The sequence below is a fragment of the Scatophagus argus genome, chromosome 23 (genome assembly GCF_020382885.2).
Source record: "Scatophagus argus isolate fScaArg1 chromosome 23, fScaArg1.pri, whole genome shotgun sequence".
Lineage (NCBI taxonomy): Eukaryota > Metazoa > Chordata > Actinopteri > Scatophagidae > Scatophagus > Scatophagus argus.
Genome location: NC_058515.1, coordinates 7,821,820 through 7,846,851, shown reverse-complemented (window position 1 = coordinate 7,846,851; position 25,032 = coordinate 7,821,820). Strand labels below are relative to the sequence as shown.

General features: G+C 41.7%; 1 protein-coding gene across 36 annotated transcripts in view; it reads left to right on the top strand.

Annotated features, from left to right (window-relative positions):
* LOC124054897 (receptor-type tyrosine-protein phosphatase delta-like) overlaps positions 1-25,032 on the top strand; it is a 339,738-nt gene that overhangs the window by 242,654 nt on the left and 72,052 nt on the right. For all 36 annotated transcript variants that reach the window (XM_046381377.1, XM_046381378.1, XM_046381409.1 and 33 more), the window contains one exon: positions 4,706-4,891. In XM_046381377.1, the coding sequence (XP_046237333.1) occupies positions 4,789-4,891 (103 nt within the window). In that variant the 5' untranslated portion in view covers positions 4,706-4,788. The remainder of the gene's footprint in view (positions 1-4,705; positions 4,892-25,032) is intronic.

Here is a 25,032-nt window from a genome sequence, read left to right as displayed (position 1 = left end):
AGATGGCTGCAGCTAGCATGTAAAACACACTGCGACTTTAACCCAAACTTAACCCTGTTGATGAGGAAGTAGGGATTGAAAAAGGAAATGAGGGGGTGTAGATGTCTGAGGGTGGTTAGCTGTGCCTTTGATGAGATTATTTTTGTAAATCTGGTCATATGATGTTTAAAAAGAAAAACCCTAGGGGCACCGTGAGTGGGTGCCTGTCTCGGGCAGCCATGTTGTCAAATCTAGTGCTTTTGCAGAGCAACCTGTGCCCATTTCTGTGTCCTTTGACCGTGAGCTTTGAATTCAAGTAACACATAGGCCTTAAGCAGTCAAATCTCATCCCAAGTACAGAATTCATGAACATCAAACAGCGCTTAAATGACCAAACGTGCTACATTTGTTAAACAAATGCTAAATAATAGAACAACATGTACCACAGAGTTTGCTTGTTGGTATTCTGTAGCTAGAGTGTGCCTTGACATATTAATGGCTGGTAGGTATTCATTTCTTTTTCTGGTAGCTGTGAAATAGCTCTGCAAGTGTGCTAAAGTATTGTTCTTTAAATCCAAGTGTTTTGCATTAAATGTCAAAACGGCAAAGAAAAATGCAGTGAAGTAGACACATTAAACAAGAAACAACAAAAAAGCAACAAGATGGAACATGAAAACATTACCAGGATTCAAATTAAGGTAAAAAGACCTTCAGATGGGAATTGTTACACATACTGAACCAGAGTATCACACTGATAAATCATGCTTTTTGTTTGAAAACACACACACAGCAAGGCGCAGATCAAAATTAAATATGTCGCACGGCTCTTCTCAACATATCCTGCTTTATTCCCCAATCATCCGCTATTGTGCCTTCATCAGGGTGTTGCGTCGGAAGATCGTTTAATTATGTATTGTGCCAACAGGAAAAGGACTCCACACTCCAAGCAGGGACTGTCTGTCTCAGCATCAGGTCATAAAGAGTCAAAATCAGAGATCAGGACCAAAACAACAGCCAACTGTGTGTGCTCACTACAGTCCTGCACATCATTGTAGTTTGAAAGTGTGCATGTGGGGGGTAATTACTGCATTCTTTAAGTCTGCTCATCCGGAGGGGAATGGAAAGCCCTGCCTCATAAAAAGAAACACATTCTTATTTGCTGTGCCTGGCTGGGTGTGATACTGGACAATTTTTTTTTCCCCCCATTTTTTTAATAACACAATGCACTTTGGATCACATCCTCTGTAGTTTTGTGGCAGTCTGTCCTTGCATGTGTTGGGCTAATTACAGAGGGATTGGCCTTAATAGATTTGGTGGCATTTTTGTGGCTGCTTTGGTCTGTTAGGATAGCATACCATGAATCAACTATTTCCTTGAAGTTCAATTCTGTTTGTGCCTGAGTCTGAAATTAAAAACACCCTGTTCAAAAATTCCCCTGGAGCTGGCCAAAGTGAAATTAGTCAACTCGCACGAAGAGCAAGCATAACGTGGTGCAACTGCCCATGTTGAATTTGTTCGCAATGGCACTGTCAGTAGCATTCTCATGTCAGCATTTGTTTGCCACTGGTTTGTACTCAGGTTGCCAAAATATAAGCATGTGTGAGAACATGGAAAGACACAACTGTTATGAACCTGCTGCTTCGGGGAGCTCATAACTTTTGCCTGCATCTTTTCTCATAACAAGTTTGTTGCAGTCAGGCTGAAATATAAGATAAATATGACTGACTCTTTTGTTTCTTTACCCCCCCCTTAATAATATTGCTCGTCTAAGTAGACCACAATACCAAACAGACTCAAATGAGAATTGAGAGCAGCCATTATGGAGAATATAAACATCCCACCCTCCTTCTCTTTCACATTTCTGATAAGGATCAAGGGGAAGGAGAGAGAGTAGACAGCTCACCAGCTCGCCTCTTTCTTTTTCTTGCCACACACTCCCCGCTTTTCTAATTAACATTGTGCATGTTGTCAGGCTTTGTTTAATAATGCATGATTGCTATCAGCAGCAAAATCCTTTGAATGAAGCGCCACTGAATGGGAACACAATAATACCACCAGGGGCTCAGAAAGAAAGACAAGATTGTTTTTTTTTTCTTTCTTTCTCTTGTAATAAATGTTCACTGGAAAGCATCAGTGCCACCAAATGTATGAAAGCGAAGGTGCACAGTGCAACGCAAAATGGCCATGTTGAGGATAAAATGAGCACAGGTGGTGCCGCCTTTTGTATCAGGTATAATCTTTATATTGACTAATGGAAGTGTGAGCTCACGTACATGCTCATACATGTAATTACAAATCCATGGGCACAAGCTTTCATACAAGAAGGCTGCAGTATTCAGACTAAATCCATTGTCAGATCACAATGCAGTAGGCTGGTCCCCCTCTGCCAGCTCTGGCTGGTGGCTTGTCTGCCTTTAGAACATAAGGAAACAATCTGCAGCGCAGTTCACGTGCAGAAATGAAAACCTAAAAAAAAATCAATGTAATATATAGTATATTAAACAAAATACAATTGGTTTCATTTATGGTGTAAATTAAGATTTCCCGGGTGGGGGGTGTGCTTTCAGAAGCGTCTCCTTGTATTTACTCACATAGCACAGCCTCTTGGTTGTCTCACTGGTAGTTACACAACATACAGATGGTTTTGTTTGCCTCGATCAGCATGTGTGTGTGTGTTTGCAAATGGGTGTGTATGCATGCCAGGCGTGAATAGAGGGGGGGAGGGCTGCTGAGTACAGTTTCTTACGTGCTGCCTAATGTCATGTCATTATGGAAATTCACACATTAATTAACTCAAAGGCTATCACTAAGATTTGGAGGGGCAGATCTGTAAGACAATAACCGAAGGAGATAGACAGCTGTACCTGCACCACGTATGGATCACACTGCAGCTTTGTCCCTTTGCAAACCTGCTCAGGCTTTTCAGTCCAGTTGATTCTAATCAAACTCGCACTTGCTACAAACACTATTCATGTGAAAATTCTTCCTTGTGTGCTCAAATGTATGTATAGGTATACACATTATAAGTGTGTGTGTGTGTTGGTGGTGGTGTGAGCGGGGGATGAGATTGCCTCAAATTGATTCCCTTCGCCACACGTCCCCCGCTCCTGCGCTTGCTGCTAGCCCTGCGGCGCTTGGAGACAGGTAGTCGTGTCTATCTCCCCCCAACACAAATCGAGTGTGACAGGTGCGCTATCTTCCCGTCTTTTCTGCCATTTACAGCCCACAGAAATGAAAGAGGGAGAGCTAGGAGTGAAAAAGAGGATGATTGGTAACAGGGAAATGAGGTACTTTGTCATCATCGGGCCTACTGATTGGGCTTACAGGGGGGCTTGTTTTTCTTTTTTATTTTGTTGTTTTTGTCTTTCTTTTAGTGGGTGGCGGTCAAATCTTCAGATAAACAGTCCGATGAAATATTACTTCTAGCAAAAGATTTTTTTCTGCACAATTGCTGCTTCTTGAACAGACCTTTACTAAAACTGCAGAATCCCAAAACTTCCAAGAGGTTTGGCGTGTTGTGTGTTCGATCTCACGGCACATGAAGAGTCTGACATGTCATGGTACACAGACCATGTAAAGGTCCGCCTCCACTGCTCACCACAGCTGAAACAACAGCAACATCCTGCAGAACAACGCAGGCAGACAAGCTAGCAGGCTAACCAGCAGTACAGTATGTCATCAGAGCTCACACACACTTGGATTAGCTGGGAGCCGTGTTATGAGCAGAAGACTACTGCAGAGCATCCATCACTAAGGATCAAGCTCTGGCTTAAGCAAATGGATGACAAGGGATAGAGCCGTTCTGCAGCTAATATGAGCTCACTGTATCACATTGATTTTCACAGCCATGTAGTGGCCCTTCGACAAAAGGTTGTTCATGAATGGCAACACTTGACCACTCAGTCTTATAGATTTTAGATGCTGTTTGAGCAGCGCTGATAAAATGGTGTTTAAAGTTTGTGTGTGAGACTGTGTGTGTGTGTGCGCACTAAAGCTAAGCAACTCCATCACTTTGTAAAGGCACTTAGAGTGATTACAGCATTGACTGTGGACTGAATGTGGTGTTAAAGGGCATAAATATGTGCTTCAGATGAACTGGTTCACTGGATGGGTATGTCTAAGTAAAAGACAGCATTTATATCCTGTATTGTACTTTGAAGAAAAAGACTTAAAAAAGTCAGCAGTCAGTGGTCAAATTTACTTCAACTCTCAACCAAATAACTGCAAAATAGCTTTTAAGAATTTAGGACTTTAAGACTGTTCTTACATGCAAAAGAGGCACTTTATGTGAAACAGATATCAACACTGATCTTAGGAGCACTTAAAATGTACACTTACTATGCAGTGTATTTAATTGGTGCTAGCCACCAAAGCTGTGAAGGCAAAATCTTATTAGTTCACCCTTTCATCTGTGTGGTTTCTCTCTCTCTCTCTCTCTTGCGCTCTCTATCGCTCTTCCTCTCATGCACACGTGCACACGCATTGTGTGAAGTGACTATTCCATTTAGAGAACTGTCAGAACATACCCTGTGAGCACATCAGCCTCTTCCTATCCTCTGTCAGCTCCAGCCGAGGCTGTGTGGGGGTATGTCAGAAATGTGCAGGGATAGATAAAACCCGTGGAGCCAAACAGCTTTGTTTCATTCAGTTCCTCTCTCTCTTTCTCTCTCTTTTTCTTCCCTCCTTACTCCCTCTCCCTCTCCCTATCCCTCCTTGCCTTGCATAGGCTGTGAATACCCTGCATCTGAGAAATCAGACCAGACTGACTCACAGGGCTCTGTGAGCCAGCGCCACCGAGGCTGCCAAAGCATGCTGGTGCCAAGCTGTCCCACCATGCACAGAGCCAGACCCACGCTGCTGCTGCCGCTGCTGCTTGTCCTGGGTCTGTTCCTCCACCTCGCCGACGCTCAAAGTAAGTGGACCGTTGGCTCTCACGTGGGCCTCGAGTGTTGTGTCCTGCTGGGTTGGGGGCGGAGTGGCAAGGGTGGAATTGGTTTGTTTCTTTTTTTTTTTTTCCATTGAACATCATCAGACTCATAAAAACTTCATGAAACACACATGCAGGTATGTACTATGATGAGACTGTTGATACACCTGGATGGTATTACCACTACATGTTAGTCTCTTTATTTAAATAGAAGATATTCAATAAACAAAATTCAAAAAAAGTTTCAACAAATGCCACTGTTGCTCACAGAGTTTAACACTCATTCTTTTTTCACATTCATTTGCGAAAAGGAAATTTCACACACCTATACTTAAAAATTATCCAACACTTCATCTTGCCAAATAATCAAAATGTGTTCAAGTCCCTATTTTTCATCTTCTTTCTACAGGAAAAAAAAAAAAAAAAAATATATATATATATATATATATATATCATGTGAACCAGAAATACTCAGGCCTCAGCCAGAATCTCATGATGAGAAGTCATTGGAATTGAGTTACTTGACATCAGACACCTGCCCACTGATGTGTGACAACAGTTTTCAAACCTCATTGAGCTCTGGTCCTGCACCACAGCATCCCCCCCATCTCTCCCACCCTCTCTTTTTTACACTAAGATCCATGAATCATTAGCTTCTGGAGTCACAGAGGGATGAATAAAAGTTTTATGGCTCCCTTTGCACCGACTGAAATCCCCTCAGTTCAGCTGAATATCTCTGAATGAAGGGATCATTCACCCAAGGTCATATACAACAGAGCCACGCAAAGTGAAATTGATGGGCAAGATTTTCAACTTTGTGCTTGAGAAATGTTCCCTGCAATCTGTTCAAATGTGTTTTATTTTTCTCCTCTGTCTCATGCCACATGTCTCACAGCGGGGAAGAGGCAAATGGAGAAATGTTTTTTACGCTCATCTCCCCATTTTATGTGCAGCTCCAGGATTTATTGACACAATTTAATTACGGGGCCTTCCCTAAACGGCATTAACAGTCGATAAACGTTACCATTGAGGAGGCTCTTCAGTAGTTATCTTTTCAGAAACTCCCATCTTCCACAGTCTACTGCAAATTCACATAACAGCATTTGATGAGGGAAAAAAAAGCTATTGCCAAAACCTTCCCTCAGACAACTGTCTTGACAAAACTTCCACCCTCCCGCATCCAGACATTCCACAATCACATCTGAGCACGAATGTAACAGAGACCGACGCAAGTATAGTCAGCAGCCTCCGAATCTTGAGCCCTTTGTGCTCACCATCCCCCTGAAAACCCTCCCCATTAGTTTCCTTCCTTTAGCTGTCTGGCTTTGAGCAGCTGCTGCTACGCCATACCCTACTTAAACAGCTGTGCTGGGTCATCATTTCAAAGCCAAAACAAACTTATCATGAGGTAGCCACAGTGGCTGGCTGGTTGGTTGGCTGGCTGTTAATGACTGGGGGGGGTGGTAGAGGTGTGTGTGTGTGGGAGTCAGGGAGGTCACAATGATGAGGTGCATGTCCTGTCTGCAACCAAAGTAAGAGAGCAAGTATCTGCTCCTAGGCAGAACCTCTGTAGGCCATACATATTAGCTTTGGAATTTAATACTTGCCCTATTCTGTACATGCAGTGTCTGATCTCCCTCATGTACATATTTGTTCCTCCCTTTCCCAACTCCTCTTCATTGTTTTTCTTCCTAATAACTCAATAACCCCAAAAAAATAACCCAATTTCCATTTTTTATTTGGGCTTTTTTTCCCCACTTTTTCTCTCCCGTTTTTCCACCTGCACCTTTGTCCTCTCTCCACCGTCTCCTCTTGCTGTTTGGAAGCAGTGCAGTAGCCTTTTCCGCGCTTTTGTGCAGATGCATATTGAGCTCAGACTCCCTAGGCTCAGAACCCCCCACCCCATATGTGGTGAGTGCCAAGGACCAAGAAGACCTCCGTTCAATTTAGTCTGGTGCAGACTAATCCCCGGCACCCAAATCCCAGCTGCATTTCTGAAGGGAAAGCTGCCCTCTGTTGGCACTCTGGATCTACTTGGGTGTGAGCTAGCCTCTGGCTATGGATGTGGTGGAGGACATGAGACATGCGAGAGCAGAAAATGGCTGAGCCGGCCTGCTCAACAGATGGCACGATCCTCTGAGCCAGTCCTACTCTCCACCACACACATTGGACACTGCAGCACCCTCTTAAGGAAGGCACCAATCAGGCCCCCCTAATAACCACACATTGCAATTAATGAGTGAAGGGAATACTACCAAATTTATTCTTTCTGCAAATGTTTCCAGCTGAGACCAGTATGTGACTGGGAAGAACATGATGAATTCAAAAATGATCTTAGAGGGTTGTGCAGCTATGTTTCTCTGTTTGGTCTGTTGATTTGTTATTGTTCTGTCTTTCGCATTCTCTCTCCGGTTCTCTCTCTCGCTCTCTCTCTCATTTTCTCCTTCACCCTGTCCCCCTCGCTCTTCAAATGCTGCCCAATTAATTTGTGTGGCAAATTGGGCTTGGCAATAGCTTGAAAGAAGGGCATAATTGTCCCCTGTGAACTGAGGGGACAGAGCACAAGAGAGGGAGAGCAGGGAGGCAACAAACAATACCTCTGTGTCTGTTGCTTGAATAGTAATGCAAAAAGGAAGTGTCAGAAAAATGAGAGGAGAGCCAGCAGCATTTAACATGTCCACCTGGGAATGGATGAAAACTTTGGAGTGGGTAGCCGAGCTAAATAACTTGGCCATTCATTAACGTGATGGATTATTTTGTGATTTGGAATCTGATTAAGGAGCAAAAACAAATCTGGTCAAAATATATCTCAGTGTGAGCAACTCAAAAGTTTCCCACAGGATTCATTTAGTGATTGAGCTACAGTGTACACGCATCGACCTGTACTGAATGGGCCACTTGAAATTGCTGACTGTTTTTAGCATTTCTCTCTCTCTCTCTCTCTTCTTCTTCTCTTTCTCAATGACTGAAAATATGCTGAGCTACATCTGTATGGAAAAACCTGCTTACAAAACACACACGTATTTTCTGCCCGGCACTACCCCATGCTGTGCTGGACCATGTCAAACCCAGGGCCTAATAGTGTTTTAATTGATTCCTCCCATTACTGGTGGATGGCATGGTGAGTCCCAGCGAGCCAGCGTGCTTCTCTTTAACACGTCAAATGAGTATTGACAGATCTCCTCCAGCCTGTCTAAACATTAAGATGTTAACACCCAAACCTCATCTCTCTCACTTGCAGAAGCATGAGCACACATGCAGTCGTGCACATCACCCACAGCCATCAAACGCATATGAAATCCTTTTGAGCCGGCAATCAAAGGTGAACCACATGGGACGAAAACAGCGAATCTATCGACGCGACACCTCTTTTGAGCCACTGCAGTGTGGAAAAAGCAAGTGCAATGTTAATGCGGCAGCAACATAAAGATAGCCACACATTAATTGTTTGTTTGTGAAAAGGGGAAGATGTTTTTCCTCTACTTTTACACACAAAGAGTTAAAACTGAAGTCCAACACTGTTTTTGTGCCAGTAACCAGTGTATGTTCACCGTAAGTTGAGCATCTACTGCTCTAAGTAATTTGTTTAGCAGCACTGCAGTAACAATCCAACATCTGCCAGCGTTAATATCATTTCTTGGATTTTGTGAATGAAACGAAGACGATCAGAACTGTGATTTATAGTGGTGTTTGCATATCTGTTAGAAGAAGCACACAATGACACAATATCATTCCTATAAATGCAAGAATGTTGCCTCGTATTGCAATAGCAAAGAACTGCCATCAGTAGGTGAATGGAGAAGTCTCAGCACACACACATACCCATGCACACATACCCTCTAAGCGGGATCACCTTGTAGCAAGTCCAAAAGCTAATGATACTCTATTCCCCAGATGACATCGGGCTGTAATATGTGTGTTTTATGCATGCCTGGCCTAATATGAATTATTGTAAAATAGTGTTGTATTTGCATATGAGCTTCCGGGCTGTACTGAAATTAGCATTTTTACAACAGCTCAAATTAAATCCCTCTGCTTAATTTCCCTGCATGCTAATTTGATTTAAAATGAGTCTATTCCATTCCCTTTTGCACTCATACCCACACAACGCTAACATACAAACCACGCACACGCAGTAATTCAAGCACAAACACACGTGTGAACGCACAGTATGTACTCTGAAGAGATGCAGCCCACATTCACCCACCCCAACCAACCCCACACACGCTGCATGGTACACATTGAATTAGACACACAACACACACACACACAGCTCACATGTTTGTGTACCCACATAAACTGACAACGGAAGGAGAACGAAACCTTGTAGCAGGTTTTGATCCAACATTAAATCACTGTAATTCGCCCAGTCTGCCGCCTCGTTCATCATTCTGCCGGACACTGCTCAAGTGGAAATCTCATTGTTGGCTCCACTCGTTCATTTCAAAACGTGCCTTAGCGCAGTCCATCTTTAAAACAGCATCAACATCTACGAGAGGAGGGAGTATGCATCATGTTCACACTTCAAATAAATGTGGTGAAAACACCTTCGCTGAGAGTGCCAGTACTTAATTACCATCTCGTTGTTTGGATGAAGACCCTGTGACAAGACTGGGAATCTGAGATAAAAACAATGTTATCAGTGCAATGCAAGATGCTTCTCGCTCGCAGGTTGAACTAAATGAGTAAGAAGTCATTATCATTTTCTTAGGCTGAAAATGGTTGTACCAACTCCTTGTCAACAATGTGCAGCGCAATTATGTGTAAAGGTTGTATCAGGCCCATTATTAACTTCATGAATGCTGATTTCTTTGGCAACTACGCCCAAGCATATTATTTAAGGCCATTAGCCTCATCTATGGATTGCAGTCATTTTGCCTCACACTTAGACCAAAGACTCGCACAAAAGCCGAGCAGTTTTCACCATACTCCTGACCCTCCCACTCTGAAGAAAAGCAGATAATCACATACATTATGGAGATGTTGTACAGGCCCAGATGCAGGTAATTAAAGGCTAGCCTCCACTTGCTAATGCTATATCTAAGTGCACTTATGTCTCCAAGACACATTGACTTGAAAATGGCGGGGCAATTTAAACATGCTGTACAAACCACCTCTCAGAGTGGGAATATTGACAGAACAAAAGCACCATAATCCAAATTGTAAATCCATGGGAGCGGCAATCAACAATCTCTCAGAAAACCCTTTCTCGATACTGATATATTTGAATGACTCCTCATGAAATGACTGAAACTGTAAGGATTTCAGTCAGTCTGGCAGCTCCTTATTTGTCCTTTGAGAATTTAAGGTGCAAAAAAGACAACAGAGGACCACATTAACGCAGAGATTGTCTCTATACTTACAGTCTCTTTTTCTCATGTGCACACAAAGAGTACCTTGTAGCATGCCTTTGAAGCTGGGATCAGCCGGTGAGCTGAGCACAATGCCAGCTGTTTTGCATCTGCTGGGCTCACACTTGGCATCATTCTGGCCTTGCTGGCATATGCACTAAATCTGATCACCCTTCATACACTATGCCAGTGAACTGTATAACAATGCAGGTGTTTCATGACATTGCCCCAGTGACAGTGCAATTAATAGATTGATGCTGCAGCTGCAGTAATGGGATTACTTGACCAGTCTAGTCTTGAAATACATCAGCGTTGCCTGCACAGATGATGTTTTACCGTAGTGTGCAGTCAGAACAATGAAGAGCTGGAGTGCATCTTCAGCACATGCAGTAATTTAAGACAGGGAAGTTAGACTAAAACTAAATTAGGAGAACAGTGACGATGATCGTCTGATTTAAGATGTTTAATACTTATAGTGCAGAGTTCTAACAAAAATAAATTACATTAAACCCATTTAAGTGACAAAATACAAGTCAAAATGGTACCATGTTTTTACATGTTTATCACATTGGTTAAGCTCAAGATCTAAAAATTCTGTGTGGGGTGGAAATCGCTTTGCAAGTCTTGGCAGTTCATTTACCTCCCAACTCATGGATTTACTGATGAAGGTGCATACAGGTATCCCTGAATAAATGTGGTTTTAAAATCCATAACTTAAGCATGTTGCATTCAAGGTTTGGACAGTAAAAGGGTCACTTGGTTATTGTTTAGTGCATCAGTTTGTTTGAGGGAAGACAGTCCTACCACACTGTGTTTGGAGGGGGTGAATGTGTTATTGTTTACTTTTAAAATACCTAACAATTTGATTATAAAAGCGTTTTTTAAAGAGCTCCCTCAGATTTGAGGGAGATGCATCTGTGTCTGGGTGTGTGTGTGTTTGTGTGTGTGTGCGCGTGGTTGGGCATGCGAGCCCATGCGGGTAAGCACCTGGCCCGAGGCAGGAGCTTTGGTCTCACTCCAGGGGTCCTAAGAGTGCCACACATTGCACTGATCTCAACGAAGCCCATTTGTGTGCCTGTGGGGTATGTTGAGATTTGGCGGTGGGGTTAATGGTCTAAACTATTCATCTCCATGGAGTGCCTCGGGGCAATCTCTCACTCCAAGCCAGAAAAGCTTACATCCCCACCTTTTTACCTACAGCGCTCTCCAATGCTTAACGCCGATTGGGAATCTTTATGTCCTAAGCTCCTCCTGTCAAAGTCGATTAACATTCAGCGGAGTGATGGAGTGAGTGCTCAAAGTCGGTCTTTGGAGAACTGTCTTTTGCACTTAATACTCTCTCACACACCACACCTGTCACTATTTTCTGTCCCTACGCACTCTCACTTGCTTGTTTGCTTGCTCACTCATTAACTCGCTCTCTCTCGCGCACTTATTAGCACGCTCGCTCGCATACACTCGCTCTCTCTTTGGCATCTCTGTGCCACCAAGTGAGTCATGCCATTTGAAAAGCTGAGATTTATTGTGACACACAGCTTTAGTGTGGTTTATTAGTTATGGAAAATGAGAGTGAAAGCCTCTATTGCGAGGCGAAAATGCTCTCACGCCACAGCCAGACCCATAGGCTTTTCCAGCTGAAATGGAGCCAAGCCCTTGTTTCTAATGGCACGGTGCTCTAAGTGGTCATCCCATCACACTGTATAACATGGAATATGCATTCTCACACACACATACATGCACACACAATTACCAAAGGGTCCCTGGACATTTATGAGGGGTTTATACAGCATCCATCATAACATCCATGAGAAGTTTGTTCCCCCTTAGCTTTTAATATTCCCTTGGTGCCTTCTTTCATGTCATTCATCATTCTCTCATCAACTAATTAATTACCATAATCCCCTCCATCACTTGAGTCATGATGAAGGATATTTTAAGTTAAGTGTAGATAATTGATGTACAGCAGAGAGGTGGGGTGGCAGCGGAACCCGCAGTGGTCATTTGCCTCATGTGGTAAGACCTTATCTTGGTTTTTGCTCTCTCTGATTCTTTAAGGCTCCAAGAAGGCAAACATGCAGCCTAACACTTTTCATCACAAACTTTCAGTCCTCTCAAGTTCGATCTCTCTCAATCCGTATGCAGTCATCCGTTAATCCACTCATCTCACCACTTTTATCTCTCCTTGAGTCTGATAGTTTGTACAAGAGAGCACATATGGAGGGATGGGGGGGGAGAGGGGAGAAGACTGCTGAGCAGACTCGATGATGTCAGGATTTATGCCTACATGGATTTCTTTAAGTACACCTTCCAAATAAGATTTTGCCACCCTCCTTCTCGTGCCCCTCGGAGAGAGGAAAAATAACACTGATCACAGACTCTCAAAGAGATTCTGCTTTGCTTCCTCAGTCTCCCTCCTGCCACTGCCTGCCTAAGACAGAAATTTCACACTGCATGATCTGTTGCCTCTCATTACACGGTACAATTTAATTGGCTGTGCATTTCCCCTGTTGTGATTATTCAAGGAGAGATGGCCACGGAAAAGATAAGCTGTCGTTTTGCCATTAAAACCCACAGGGACAGCCTTATTTATCTATTTGTCCAAATTGTGCCAACTCCAGTGTGAAAAGAATGGGAACACCCAGAAGACATTAGTCAGTTAGCAGGTAGTAAAGTGCTACTGAAAGGCTTGGTTAAGCATGGCAAGCAAGGATGCATGTTAAGTCTTCAGCCAACTACTGATACTGAAAATGGCTTTTATTTTGCATCAAATAAAGGTTTGTCTCAAAATGTCACTGTCAGGCAACTTATCATCCTTGATACGCACAATGTGCCATCTTACTATTTAAGTTTTGTTATGATAATGAAAAGAAATTAAAATTCTCATTAGATTCTTTCATGTCTAATACCATCCTGCACAAGTGGTAGTGTGCACAACTCTGGGTGCAATACAAGTTCACACTCCCACACATACACTGTCTGATACGATCCTCAGACATACAGTATGTAGCTTGCAGTGGCCATGGATGGTTGTACACACATTCATAGTCTCAGCGGGATGCATGTATAAAAATAGTATTGTGCTCTCCACACAGATATTGGACACCTAATGGAACCAAGAGATGGACAACATGGCATATCTGTAATAATATGCTTTCATTCTCCATTACTGCCAAAGAGCACCACTAATCAGATGGTCTGGAAAATCTACTTTGACCTATGCTAAAAATAACCACATTCTGTGATGTATGTCTCAGTAATGTACTGTAGGTACAGTATACAACTGACGACTTTCCAGGGAAGACAATCACAACACTTGGTAAGACACCTTCAAAATAAAATTAATTAATGCAATTAAAATATAGAGAATGGAAAGGGGTCAGATTGACCCATAATCTGGATTCTTATACCATTCTTAATACCACAGGCACACAGAGATCAGGACTAGTTAGATAGGAAAGAATGTGAAACAGGAACAAGAAAGAAACCTAATATAAGTGAAGGGATTTCTCCACTGCTTAGGCACAACTCTTTCTTTAGCAAAGCTCAAAGATCATTTCCAAAAAGTAATCCTCAAGCCTACAACTTTAATCCTACAGATATGATTAGGTTCTTAACATCTAACGAAATTATCTCTACCATTTTTTTTTCTTTTCTAAGGATCTGAAATTTGGTAATGACAGTCAAAGGTAAACAGATTAGAAATGTCGCATTTTGGATTGAACGTCACATTCTAATCTTACTTCAAGTCTCTTGTGGCCCAATATGAAAAAAAGTCTTTTTTTTTTTTATCTTGAAAGTGTCAGTCATTGAATTTAACTTGAACTGACTTCTATTAAAGCTTGGAGTCAACATTACAGTGCTATGAATTAAGGGAGGGGTTTATTATTTGTGCACAAAGGGAAGCACTTTGACTTATGGTATTATTATTATAGCAAATGGAAAGTGAAGCACTGAGGTGGAAAAAATGAAAGAATAATGCAGGTTTATAATATGTGTGGGTAAGAAAAACTGAGCTGAAAATGCAATCTTACGTTAAAATCATAATCCATTGCAAAAGCCAGTCAGGCAATAAGCTGTGAGAATAACCCAGGTCTAGGCAACTTAGTAGCAATCAATTGGTTGCGTAGTGACTAAAACGATTCAGGGACGGAGACGGGAATCACAATAATAGCAAACAAAAAAGCAAAACAGAACCATGAGAAGGTATTCTTATCTCAAGATGACTGCTATCTTGTGGAAGACAGCCACTTTTGTTTCGCCATGCCTCATTGTGTGGCGTCTTTGAAATCCACAAGGGCCTGTTACACAGCATTCATTTTGTTTCATCACTCGCACAAAGGCTTGACTGACATTATTTGAGATAGTTTGTTTCAGGTACAATGACAGTAATTATTCAGGCTGCATTGAGGACAGAGAGAGAACAAACAGAAAGTAAGCAATATTATGGGCAATGATAGAATATTACAGCAAATTGATTAAAAGCTACACAAATAACTGCATCTTTTTTATGATCCACAGCCCCATGTCACCACTCCGCTATCGTTCAGTGACTTTTCGAGCTTTGCAATGACAAAGTTTGAGCAGCACCAGTCATAATTTCGGTCAAGGTTGCTTGTGGTCATGGGATGGCAAACATTGGGGTTTGATTTAATTTCATTTTAATAAGCAAAAATGGCCACACAGTGACACTAAAACTTGTAGATCCCTGAAAGCACTCCTGTTTCCTCAGAGAGAGAGGAAAGTATTTCAGCTTAGACATATCTAATTCTTTTTATTCTTTCACTAATGTTTTCAGGCACAGCAGCACCAGTGTCTAATACTGGAAGAAGCTGCAGAAAATGTCCTTGGCCATGCATGCAGAGAAGCACATCCCTGTTTACTGCAGCACTGCTGCTCTTCCTGTACTTCCCCATTTTTTTGCCCCCCTGCGCTGGGCTTCTCGGAAGGCAGATCTATCTGCCCGGTCACTGCTCTACATCTGTTCAAGATCTGGAAATATTGATTAGGTGATAATTAAATTGTCCATCCCAGCTTGATATGGATTAATAATTGCCCACTAATGCCCTCCTGACATTTTGCTGTATTGACTCAATACTGTTTTGCAGTGGTGCGCCAATAATTATGACGCTTGGGATTCTTCATTTTGTCCCTAATGAGACCAATCAGAGTTGGCTCGACTTTTGCCTAAGAATTAGAAAGGAGTGAGAAGGACGGATAGATTTTCCTTTCAGACCCATTATTTAATGCTTGAGGCCTCATCACAGCGATTTTTCCTTGTCTTATTGGGGCTTTTCTTTTCTTACATTGCTCATTTCTTGATGTGCAATTAGTGCTTGTCAGAATAAGAATATACTGTCATACTACATTGGTCTGCAAAGAGGACATCTTTGGACTAACAACGGGACAACTAGGAGTACTATAAATACTGAGAGATGAGAAGGTGGTATGGGCGTCATGCCACATCACTGCTTCGACTTCCTCACTGCCATCTGTGAGTGTTCCTCCTCTGGCATTCTCACAAAGGCCTTTTGTGCATTTTTCCCCTTTGTCCCTGTTTGCTAGGTTTAATTAGGTTATTTACTTGAGCCTCACCTCCCAGTGTTTCATTATTGTGAGCATTGCAGATAGGGCTTCACACAGGGCAGGGGCAGATAAAAAGTTAGGACAAAAGATGATAAATGTCGCAAGTGGGGACCAGAATGCAATCTGGCCGCCACAATGCAGAGATGCTCTAATGGCTTCCCAGCAAGGAAGGGGGAAGGCGCTGTCGAGATGGCAACGTGATAAATGGTTCCAGGATGGCTGTAAGGACTGTAGGCAAGACAAAGAAAAAGAAGAGTCATGGAAGGAGGGAAAAACGAAGATGACCACAAAATGGAAACTAATTAATCTGGACTTGGTTCCCCCTCCTGACAAATTCAGTGCAGAAGCAAGAAGAAGGGGAAGGGAAATTGTTTTTTAGGGATGTGTTCACCCCCCCACCCCCTCCCTTTCCCTTTCTCCCATTCCACTTTCCTCCCAGGTTGAAAAGGCAAAGGGACGTATGGGTTCTGACAATGCTCCTGCACCTGTAGAATGATTAATGACAGCAGACTCGCCTTACATGCTGCAGAGAGAAAACATGCCAAGGAGAACACTGCTATAAACATAATTCTTCTGCTATTTACTGGCACATTACACAAATGCAGGTTTTAGAGTCCCTTTTAATAAAGCAATAATCATTTTCGGCCTTTGTTTTCTTCCCACAGTTTTTTTGTACTATATTTAATTGTACTGTTATTGTACTGTACTGTTTTTCAGAAAGGACTCAAGTAAGTTACTATTTAACTGTAAATACTGAAAATTAATGTACCAAATTGAGAAAAAACAGAGCATGGGAGATAAACGAAAAGAGAAAGGCCCTCATACAGGGATGAATGAGTGGATCAGTGCCTTGTCTGTTTCAAAAAGATCTGCGCTGAGGTGATGGAAACTAATTCACATTAAAGTTTTGATCACACAGAGAAGGTGACGTGTGAAAAAAAGACTTTAGATCTTTATTTGGATATATTTAAAATTCCTTACATTATGATTGAGATAACTGACACTGCAAGCCACTGTGCCTTTATGTCAATTCGATCCTCTCAGAGTTGAAAAGTCTCTTTTTGTGCTTACTAGATTTCCTAGAATATTCATGATGGTAACTTTCATGCCGAGTCAATGTGCCATCTTACTATTTAACCTTTAATCTATGTGAGAAAATGGATGAAGTCATTACTTACTGAGGACTGTTGTACCTTGTGGCATTTGGTGTCACAGGCTTTTTAGTCTCTTCCTCACAGTTTTACTACTCCACATTATAACCCAATAGCTCCAGCCATTACTCACAGCTGTGCTTTTAGAATAATTCAGATAACTGTGAAAAGGGCAATATAGATAGATAGGTCTTTATGGTTTTACTGGATCATCCCACCCCCCACAACTGGTTGATTTATGATCAGAACAGCACTCTTCACAAATACACAAGCACGTTGTCCAGGCCCACAATTAAGTATGTCATCTGTACAGTATTTTTACTTGTATGCTTATGTACATACACTTAATCCACACACACATTCACTCACCCAGTGGACTAGAGCCCATTACTGTGGACAAACATTTGCTCTTGAGGCCAGCGCCTTTGTGTACCCTCTCGCTCTGTCGACTGAGGCTCAGTTTGGCCAAGGGTGAAAAAAGACTAAGAAGAGAAGCGCAACTAACTCCATCAGGCCACATCTCCGGTCCCCACCAGTCTTATACCCTAAAGGGGCTCTTCATCTTTAGAAATCTGTTTTCACCCAATCCCCGAGAAAACATGAATATATTCCGTTAAAATCGCTCATCGAAACACAGTTGGATAATTACAGTAAACATGAACTCTGACAAGCATTTCTTTGCAGACGCCACAACCAAGATTCTCATGAAGCCATCAGCACCCATTTGTTTGGGTTTTCTTTTTGTCAGTCACTTCTCAAATAGCAATTCAAATTGTCATCTGTGGATCTCTTTACTTTGACAGATTTCCAGCCTGAGCAAAGTTGTGTATTAGATTGACTCACCTGTGTTCATTTTCATCATTGCTCATGACAAGTAGAGGTTTCTGAGTTTAAAGCAACTGCAGTCCAGAGAAAAGCAGGACTTCAATGGAAAACTGAGGCTATTTTTGAAAAAAGGAAGATGTTTTGGGACCAGCTGTGTGATACTGTACTGCATTTCCTTTTCCAACAGGTTGATCAATATAGTGAATGTGAATATACCTGAAAAATGTGACTCAAGACCAGTGTCTAGTAACACCCACACACTGTAAACAGACACATGCACACACAGAACCATCTCCTCCTTTACTCATTTCTTGATGATTCATCCTCACATCCACACACACCAAGATAGAGCCTTTCAAAAGTGATGTGAAATACTTAATTTCGCTGGATTATTTTAATTATGTCCCCTGAGGGTTCTTGTGTTTTGCTCCTGGGTTGACACTGCACTGTTGGCTTCCAACCCCCATCCGTCGGTCTGACCCTGATACCACCCGACCTCATTTGTTTCCCATCTGTAGCTCTTCAAAGACACAGCCACGCGTACGCATACACACAAACACACACACAAGCTGAACTGTTTTCTTCAGGGGTTCGCAATTAAGAATTCAAAGACCTCAACTTAGAGTTACTGCATGCGGTTTATTCGAAGACATATTAATAATGTCTAGCTGACAAAAACAACCCACAAATACACAGCTAATGTGTTATGCTGCAGTAATGCATGTCATTCATTTAATGAGAAACAAACTAATTAAAAATGAGAGTATCATTGAGAATAATCATTTAAATGTAATTAATTTGGACAATTATATAGCATTTTGACATATAATAAATGCAGGAATATTTTGCCTACAACAACATTTTGATTCTTAGTAATTAATGCTTTTGTGAAACTTTGACTTACCGGGGAGTGAGAAACCTGAAAAATTAAGCAATGAAGTGACAGCATTATAAGCATATTGTACATGCCATGCAGCAAATTAAGTTAATGTACCGCTTCAGTCACTCAGCACATACGTTTACGACATCAGTATCTGTTAAAAGCTAGCAGCTCAAGATACTGTAATCAAAGTGTGCAGTACTGCTCTTACAGTCAGTCACTTCCACCAGGTAGCATAGTGTCGTTAACGGTTTTCAGCAATGCTTTTATAATACTGTATTCTACTCTGACAGGTCACTCTCAATTGTTAGCTTTCAGGAGGAAAAGGTGATTTTTACCTCAAAAGCGTTTCAATTACCGCCATTTTTCTTCCTGTCTTTTATATGCAGTACTTTCCCTTCACTGCTGCATAAAATTAGTGGCCTGTGAAAGGTCACTTTGGTCCTTGACTGACTGTTTGTGGTACCTCCCCACTCTCCTGCATATTCTTTGTGCCGGTAATGGGCTTTTGGTTTGAGCACAGCCATGACTGGAGTGAGTTACAGAGAACACGGCTTCTCAGGAACTGTCTTTTAATTGTAGTTTCATGTTTTTAAGTCATAATTATATTTATTCTGACTATATAAGTGAAAATTTTCCTGGAACTGAAACTGGTTGAAAGTGATGCCTGTGGGTATAGCAGACTTGGGAAAATTCTACTTAAAGGCCTATATATTTTTCCAAACATGCTTGATTTAGGTGTAACCTGGTTTGCTGAGTTTTAGGAATATCCAAAGAATATTTGAGCTGCCCAAAGAAAGCCAGTTGTCATCGAACAGGATTGCTGGAGCATGAGCAAGTTTGTCCGTAAGCGCCTGAGAAAACACAGCGCAGGGAATGTGTCACCTCTTATGGCCTGACAACGAGCATCTGTCGGAAATGGCTTGGCACTACTTATCCATAAAATTAGGGTCTGTTTAAATATACAATGTCAAATCCCTGGAATGATTTGCTACATAATCCATCTCTGCTCCTACAGAGACAAATATGAAGCAAGCTTTTCCGCTCTGTGGTTGAGGGCAAAGACAATTATGTGAAGTTTATGCTGCAGAGAAATAAGACAGGCACAAGCATAGTGTTATTTTCTTTTGAATAGAGCAGATATTTACTTATTAAAGGAAAGGTGCTTATTTTCTTATTTGATTTTCCATTCGATTTTGCAATTCATATCTTTTGATTTCTGCTAAATGTAGTGGAAAGCCAGCAGCTTTGCAGATTGTCATCTACGTGTGCCGTCATGGTGATATTTTCTTATCAAGCTTACATAAAATATGCATCACGTGTGGTAGAAGCATCAGAATCGTACGCAATCATGTTCTCTTATTATCTACGCATGTTATTACATCGGCAGTAAGCTGACATGGCCCAAGAATGTTTATCACGTTTGCCATTTTTAACATCTTTTCAAGTCTGTGCAGTGCAGCCCCAGTGTGATAACTGTTGGCCATTTTGCTGCAGCACTGCCATTTAATGAATAGTTCCATTGCCTAGTGGATAACAGAATGAACGAATGGCTTTCTGTGTTCGTGGCTGCCACTGCCTATCCTATCAGATAATTAACTTTTTGCAAATAGACTGCGCTGACTACCAAACAGAGTAAGCTTGCGCAATTAGAATTACTTATCTATGTTCTCTCTTTTTTCTAGACTTGGAGGAAAAACAAACAAGACAAACAAATCTAAATTTCATACTTCTTTGCTCGATTGTTTTTTCCTCAAATGGTCACACACGAATTGGCCCCCCGATTTGTGTATTCACACACAAATGAACAAGTAATGAATGAAGGGAGATGAAAATGAAGTCTTATTGAAATTGAAGCCTCTGTATTATTCTGCATCAGCGTTTGACAGCCTCAGCCCAGATGTTCAGAATTCTTCAAGAGGAGGTTCTCAGGTTTTCCACCGCCCTCTCCCTGCTGTTTAGGCTTTTTTTTTTTTCCTCTGGCAGATATACTTGCGCCAACAGTGGCGCAATTCAATATTTATACGTTTCCTTCTGTTTGGTTTCCACCGCAAAGGGAGGTGGGCTTTCATGTGTCTGATTTGCCACAGCAGCGATTCAGTTCCAGCTTTTAAAACGTTGGGGGCCGTTTGAACAAAGCCATCTGTTTGAGTGGGCCGTTTTATTAAGTGACAAACTGGATCCCTCTACCTCGCTAATGTGTCCTGTGGGAAATGGCAATAGCTTGTGTGTGTGTATGTGTGTTTGTCTGGTAAAGAGACAGACATAAGACGAAAGAGAGACGTAGGAAGGGGACAAGATTTCCACTGCCAACACCGCAATATAGCACAAACAAGGCTATATCACTTATGTAGATGTCGTTGCATAACTGGCAGGTTTTTGCTCTTATGAATGGAAAATGATAATTGAATAAAGGGGCCTTTCAGTTTCCATCTTATCCCCTGAAACACAGATGAAGGAGCACAGTACTGCTCTATAAATAACCCTTTATATTTATTTGATGAAACCTTCCAGAATTTTCTATTGTCCCACACTCCCCAATTTATTAATGTTGTCCTCCCATGTTCACTCCATCCAGCAAGAACATTCTAACACCCATGAGAGTTGCTTGCACACATGCATGGTAGGCTGTGCTTTTGTATCTCTGGAGTACTGCCCCACACACACCACCACCACCATCATGTCATAGAATCTGTCAGTGCATTGAATGTGGGACAAGAGCATTAGCCATTCTTTTTGAAGCTGTTGCTGTTGTCTGTGCAAAAGTGCTCGAACTCCTGCAGAGCTATAGCCAGAAGCTCAGACTTTGCATAGCAATGTCACTGAGCATGAGTAATACACACTTAATGGGGTTCAGAAAGTCCTGCTGGAATATTATATATATTATATAATTTTTTTTTTTTTTTTTTTTGCAACCTTAGTCATTGGGCCAAATATTTGGCAAGGAGAAAACACTGGTGATTTGTGTGTTACAGTGCATGCAGATGTTTTCCTGCCTTTGAAGCCATGTTGTAAAGTGATGACCTGCACTTACTTATTCACAGGAGACTCTCAGCAGCTTAAATAAGAGACCCTGACCCTATCAAAAGATGGACCTGCGGCCCGAGTATCTGTATGCAGTCGCAATATTAATGTGTCATTAAGCTACATTCTTGTATATTCCATTGAATTAGTTTTACATAATGACCGTTATGAATTTTGCTTAGATAGCACATTTAAGCATTCGGTGGGGGTGGGGGGGGGTGGGGTTGTAGGAGAAGGTTTGTATTATGAACTTCATTATGTGTGACAAGCAGCACAATACTGATGGAGGAGTGGGTCCCCATCATTGCACTGCATTAAAACCTGTGCAGTGAATTAATGTACTTTTTCTGATCCAGTAATTAACAATCATTCGGGGGCCATATCCCTTTTCAAGTAATCACTAATTGCAATAAGAATTTCAGTTTCCATTTAAGGCAAGATTACCGATGAGCATGCAATGCAAATCAGCCAACAGTTCTAATTAAGCTCCAGTTCCTTTTCTGTCGTCCTGCCTGGACCCTTTGTGAGCGCATACAATATGGAGTTTGTTTCTTCGGCATTACAAAAGACAAATTTTTATCATAATGCTGCAGATAGAGAACTGTGCAGTGTCCCAAGAAAATGGTTTATGCTTGTGCTTGTTCTATTGACTAGTATGAGTGGTTTATCTTCCCCCTCTTTTTTTTTTACATTGTTTATCTGTGTGTGTCTGCATTACTGCAGTCTCTCTTCTTGCTGATTTGGGGTCAGATGTTTCTGAACACTGTATAGACAGCTAATTAATCCACAAAGAGGGTGTTGTCTTACAAACCACATCATAATCAAAGTCAAAACCATCTCTCTGCACCTTTCTTTATTTACATACTATGACAATGATAGTGTAAAGACAAATGTACATGGCTCATACAGTACACTACATGCGTCACTTTGACCCTCTCCCAACATTACTCACCCATCTCTCTCCAATTTATACCACTTGCTGCCGTTCAATTCATCAATATCGCAGAACTGAAATGCTACAGCTTAAAGATACTGAATAAGGTTAATGACATCTTTAAATGCTCCTTTCTTCCACCCGTATGTCCAAATCAAGCAGAGTATTTGCAGACTGCCACCCCATGTGTTAGGATTAATTATCGCCCTCCACAACCCCACCTCGCCCAGCAAGTTAAAGATTCAGAGAGGAAATGGCCCCTTTCATGCAAATGAAATTGAATATGTCAGTCAGTATAATTGTGAAAACCGAGCCGTCTTGGACTGGTGTCTGCCGAATAGAGGTTCCAACGAAAGTGGGTTTTATTAATGTTCTTCTCTCCACTTTTTGATTCATGCTCATTAATGGCTCGGCAGATCAAACTTCAGTCTATTTCAGAATCCTGAGGACTTGAAATGTTTTGGACATTATCAATGAGAGTCTGATCTATCTGAGAATAACAGTATTTAAATGCAATGTTTGGCTGTGAGTTAAGCCAATATCAAACAAATTTGTAATGAATGCAGAGCCGCAAGATGCTCTGAACCCAACTATCTGTTCAGTTCAACGTGACGACAGAAAAATATGATATCATTACCCAGTTACACAGTCCAATCGACTTGCAGTCTGGCCCTGCAACAGGTACTGAAAGTTTACCCGAGTCTTTGCAGAGCAGAATCTTTTAATAAATGTCTGTTTCAGCTCAAAAAAACAAAAAACAAAAAAAGGAGCTGAACACATGCAAGGTCAATTTAGTTACAACATTTTCATCTTTAATTTTCTGTCATTCTCAGGATTATGTTTAATGTTCTCCATTTTTTACTGACTATTTCAATTTGAAATTCTGTTTTTCCAGGCTTTCAGTTAGTTTTCAACAAACCATTTGCATCAGGCTTATAGGTTTAAGGTTAGAGTTTATGTTGCGTGTGCAAGATTGATTCAAGAGAAAAACGTTTGGCCTAAACTAAGCTTTGTCACTTTGTACTAAAAAGAACAAGTACAAAGTGACTTCCCCAGTGTGGGGATGCCATTTTAGGGTAACAACCTTTAACAACCTGATTTATTGTTCACCGAGCAAAGACCTCATAAAGGGGCAAAATTGCAACATGGATAGTATACAGCAGTAGCAACAGTCATACATTTCTTCTGTGTTCTATGTGAATAACGCCTATTGAAGGCATCCAATTTCCATTTATGTCTATCCATTTAAAAACCTATACTTCCAGTCATGAAAAAGTCTGCCTCCTCAGCCTTGTGGACATGGGTGTTCTTAAGACCGGTAAAGGCTTTCAGTCAGCCACCAAATTATTAACACCGATCCATGAAAAATAGAGCAAAGGGATGCTTCTTCCCTTCCAGTGGCGATGAATGTGAACAAGGTTGCATAATGACCTCAAGGGAGAGTAGGCACAGGCCCATGCCACTAACCTTTTAGGGTGTGACAGGCTTTACACTTCTCATTTGTTTGCCGGCTACAGCTTAGCACTGGATTAACAGGTGCCTAGCCATGGTATTAATTCATGTAGATCATTACGTCTCAAAGGAGATGCAACAGTCAGCAGAGGTAACAGGAGGAGCGTTTACCGGTTGACAGTTCTGAGATTCTTTTTTTTTTTTTTTAAAGGAAAATTAATATGATTACAGAGTCGCTGGATAAATCTTTCCACTTTCTTGTAGAGTTTGTATTGTGATGGTTGTAATTTTCCAACACGCTCATTGAAAAATCAGGTTTCGGTGGTGAAAGCTTTCTTTGTGGTGCGTGAGTTGCACAATGTTTGTTCACGACCATATCTTTTTGAGTGCTGTCAAGGTGTTAGTCATGGCATTGTTCAGAGAAAACGGAGGTTTCAATCAGCCTCTGTCTACCTGGAGCCGTACGAGGAGTCTACCAAAATGGATGTTTGTCAGCGGCAGACCTAAAATGGGGGTATGATGGCGATATCAGCGGCCATGTCTGTGAAAACACCATTACCTCCATGTCACGCCTCAATCACTCCCCATTGTGTGGTGACTCTCCCCCCAACCCTCTTTCCCTCACCTCCAGTGCTGATCTCCCGTACATGTCCTAGCAGTCTATCACAGCCGGCGTAGGGAGACGCGCCGAGCCGTAATGGATGGCCCCCGGAGAGAAAACAGCCCCAATAGCATATCAATTACCCATCAGCACCCTCTTGGCTGGATGCCAGTGTGCACCGCACCCCAGCCAAGTCAATGAGATAAGGTGCAAATGCAGATATAATGGTGCTTTTTGCCTTGTCCAAATTACACAGTGTCAACTGTCAACTCTCCTGCCCACCCGTCGGATCTGTCAGCCGGTGAATGAGGGAGAGATTCTGAGA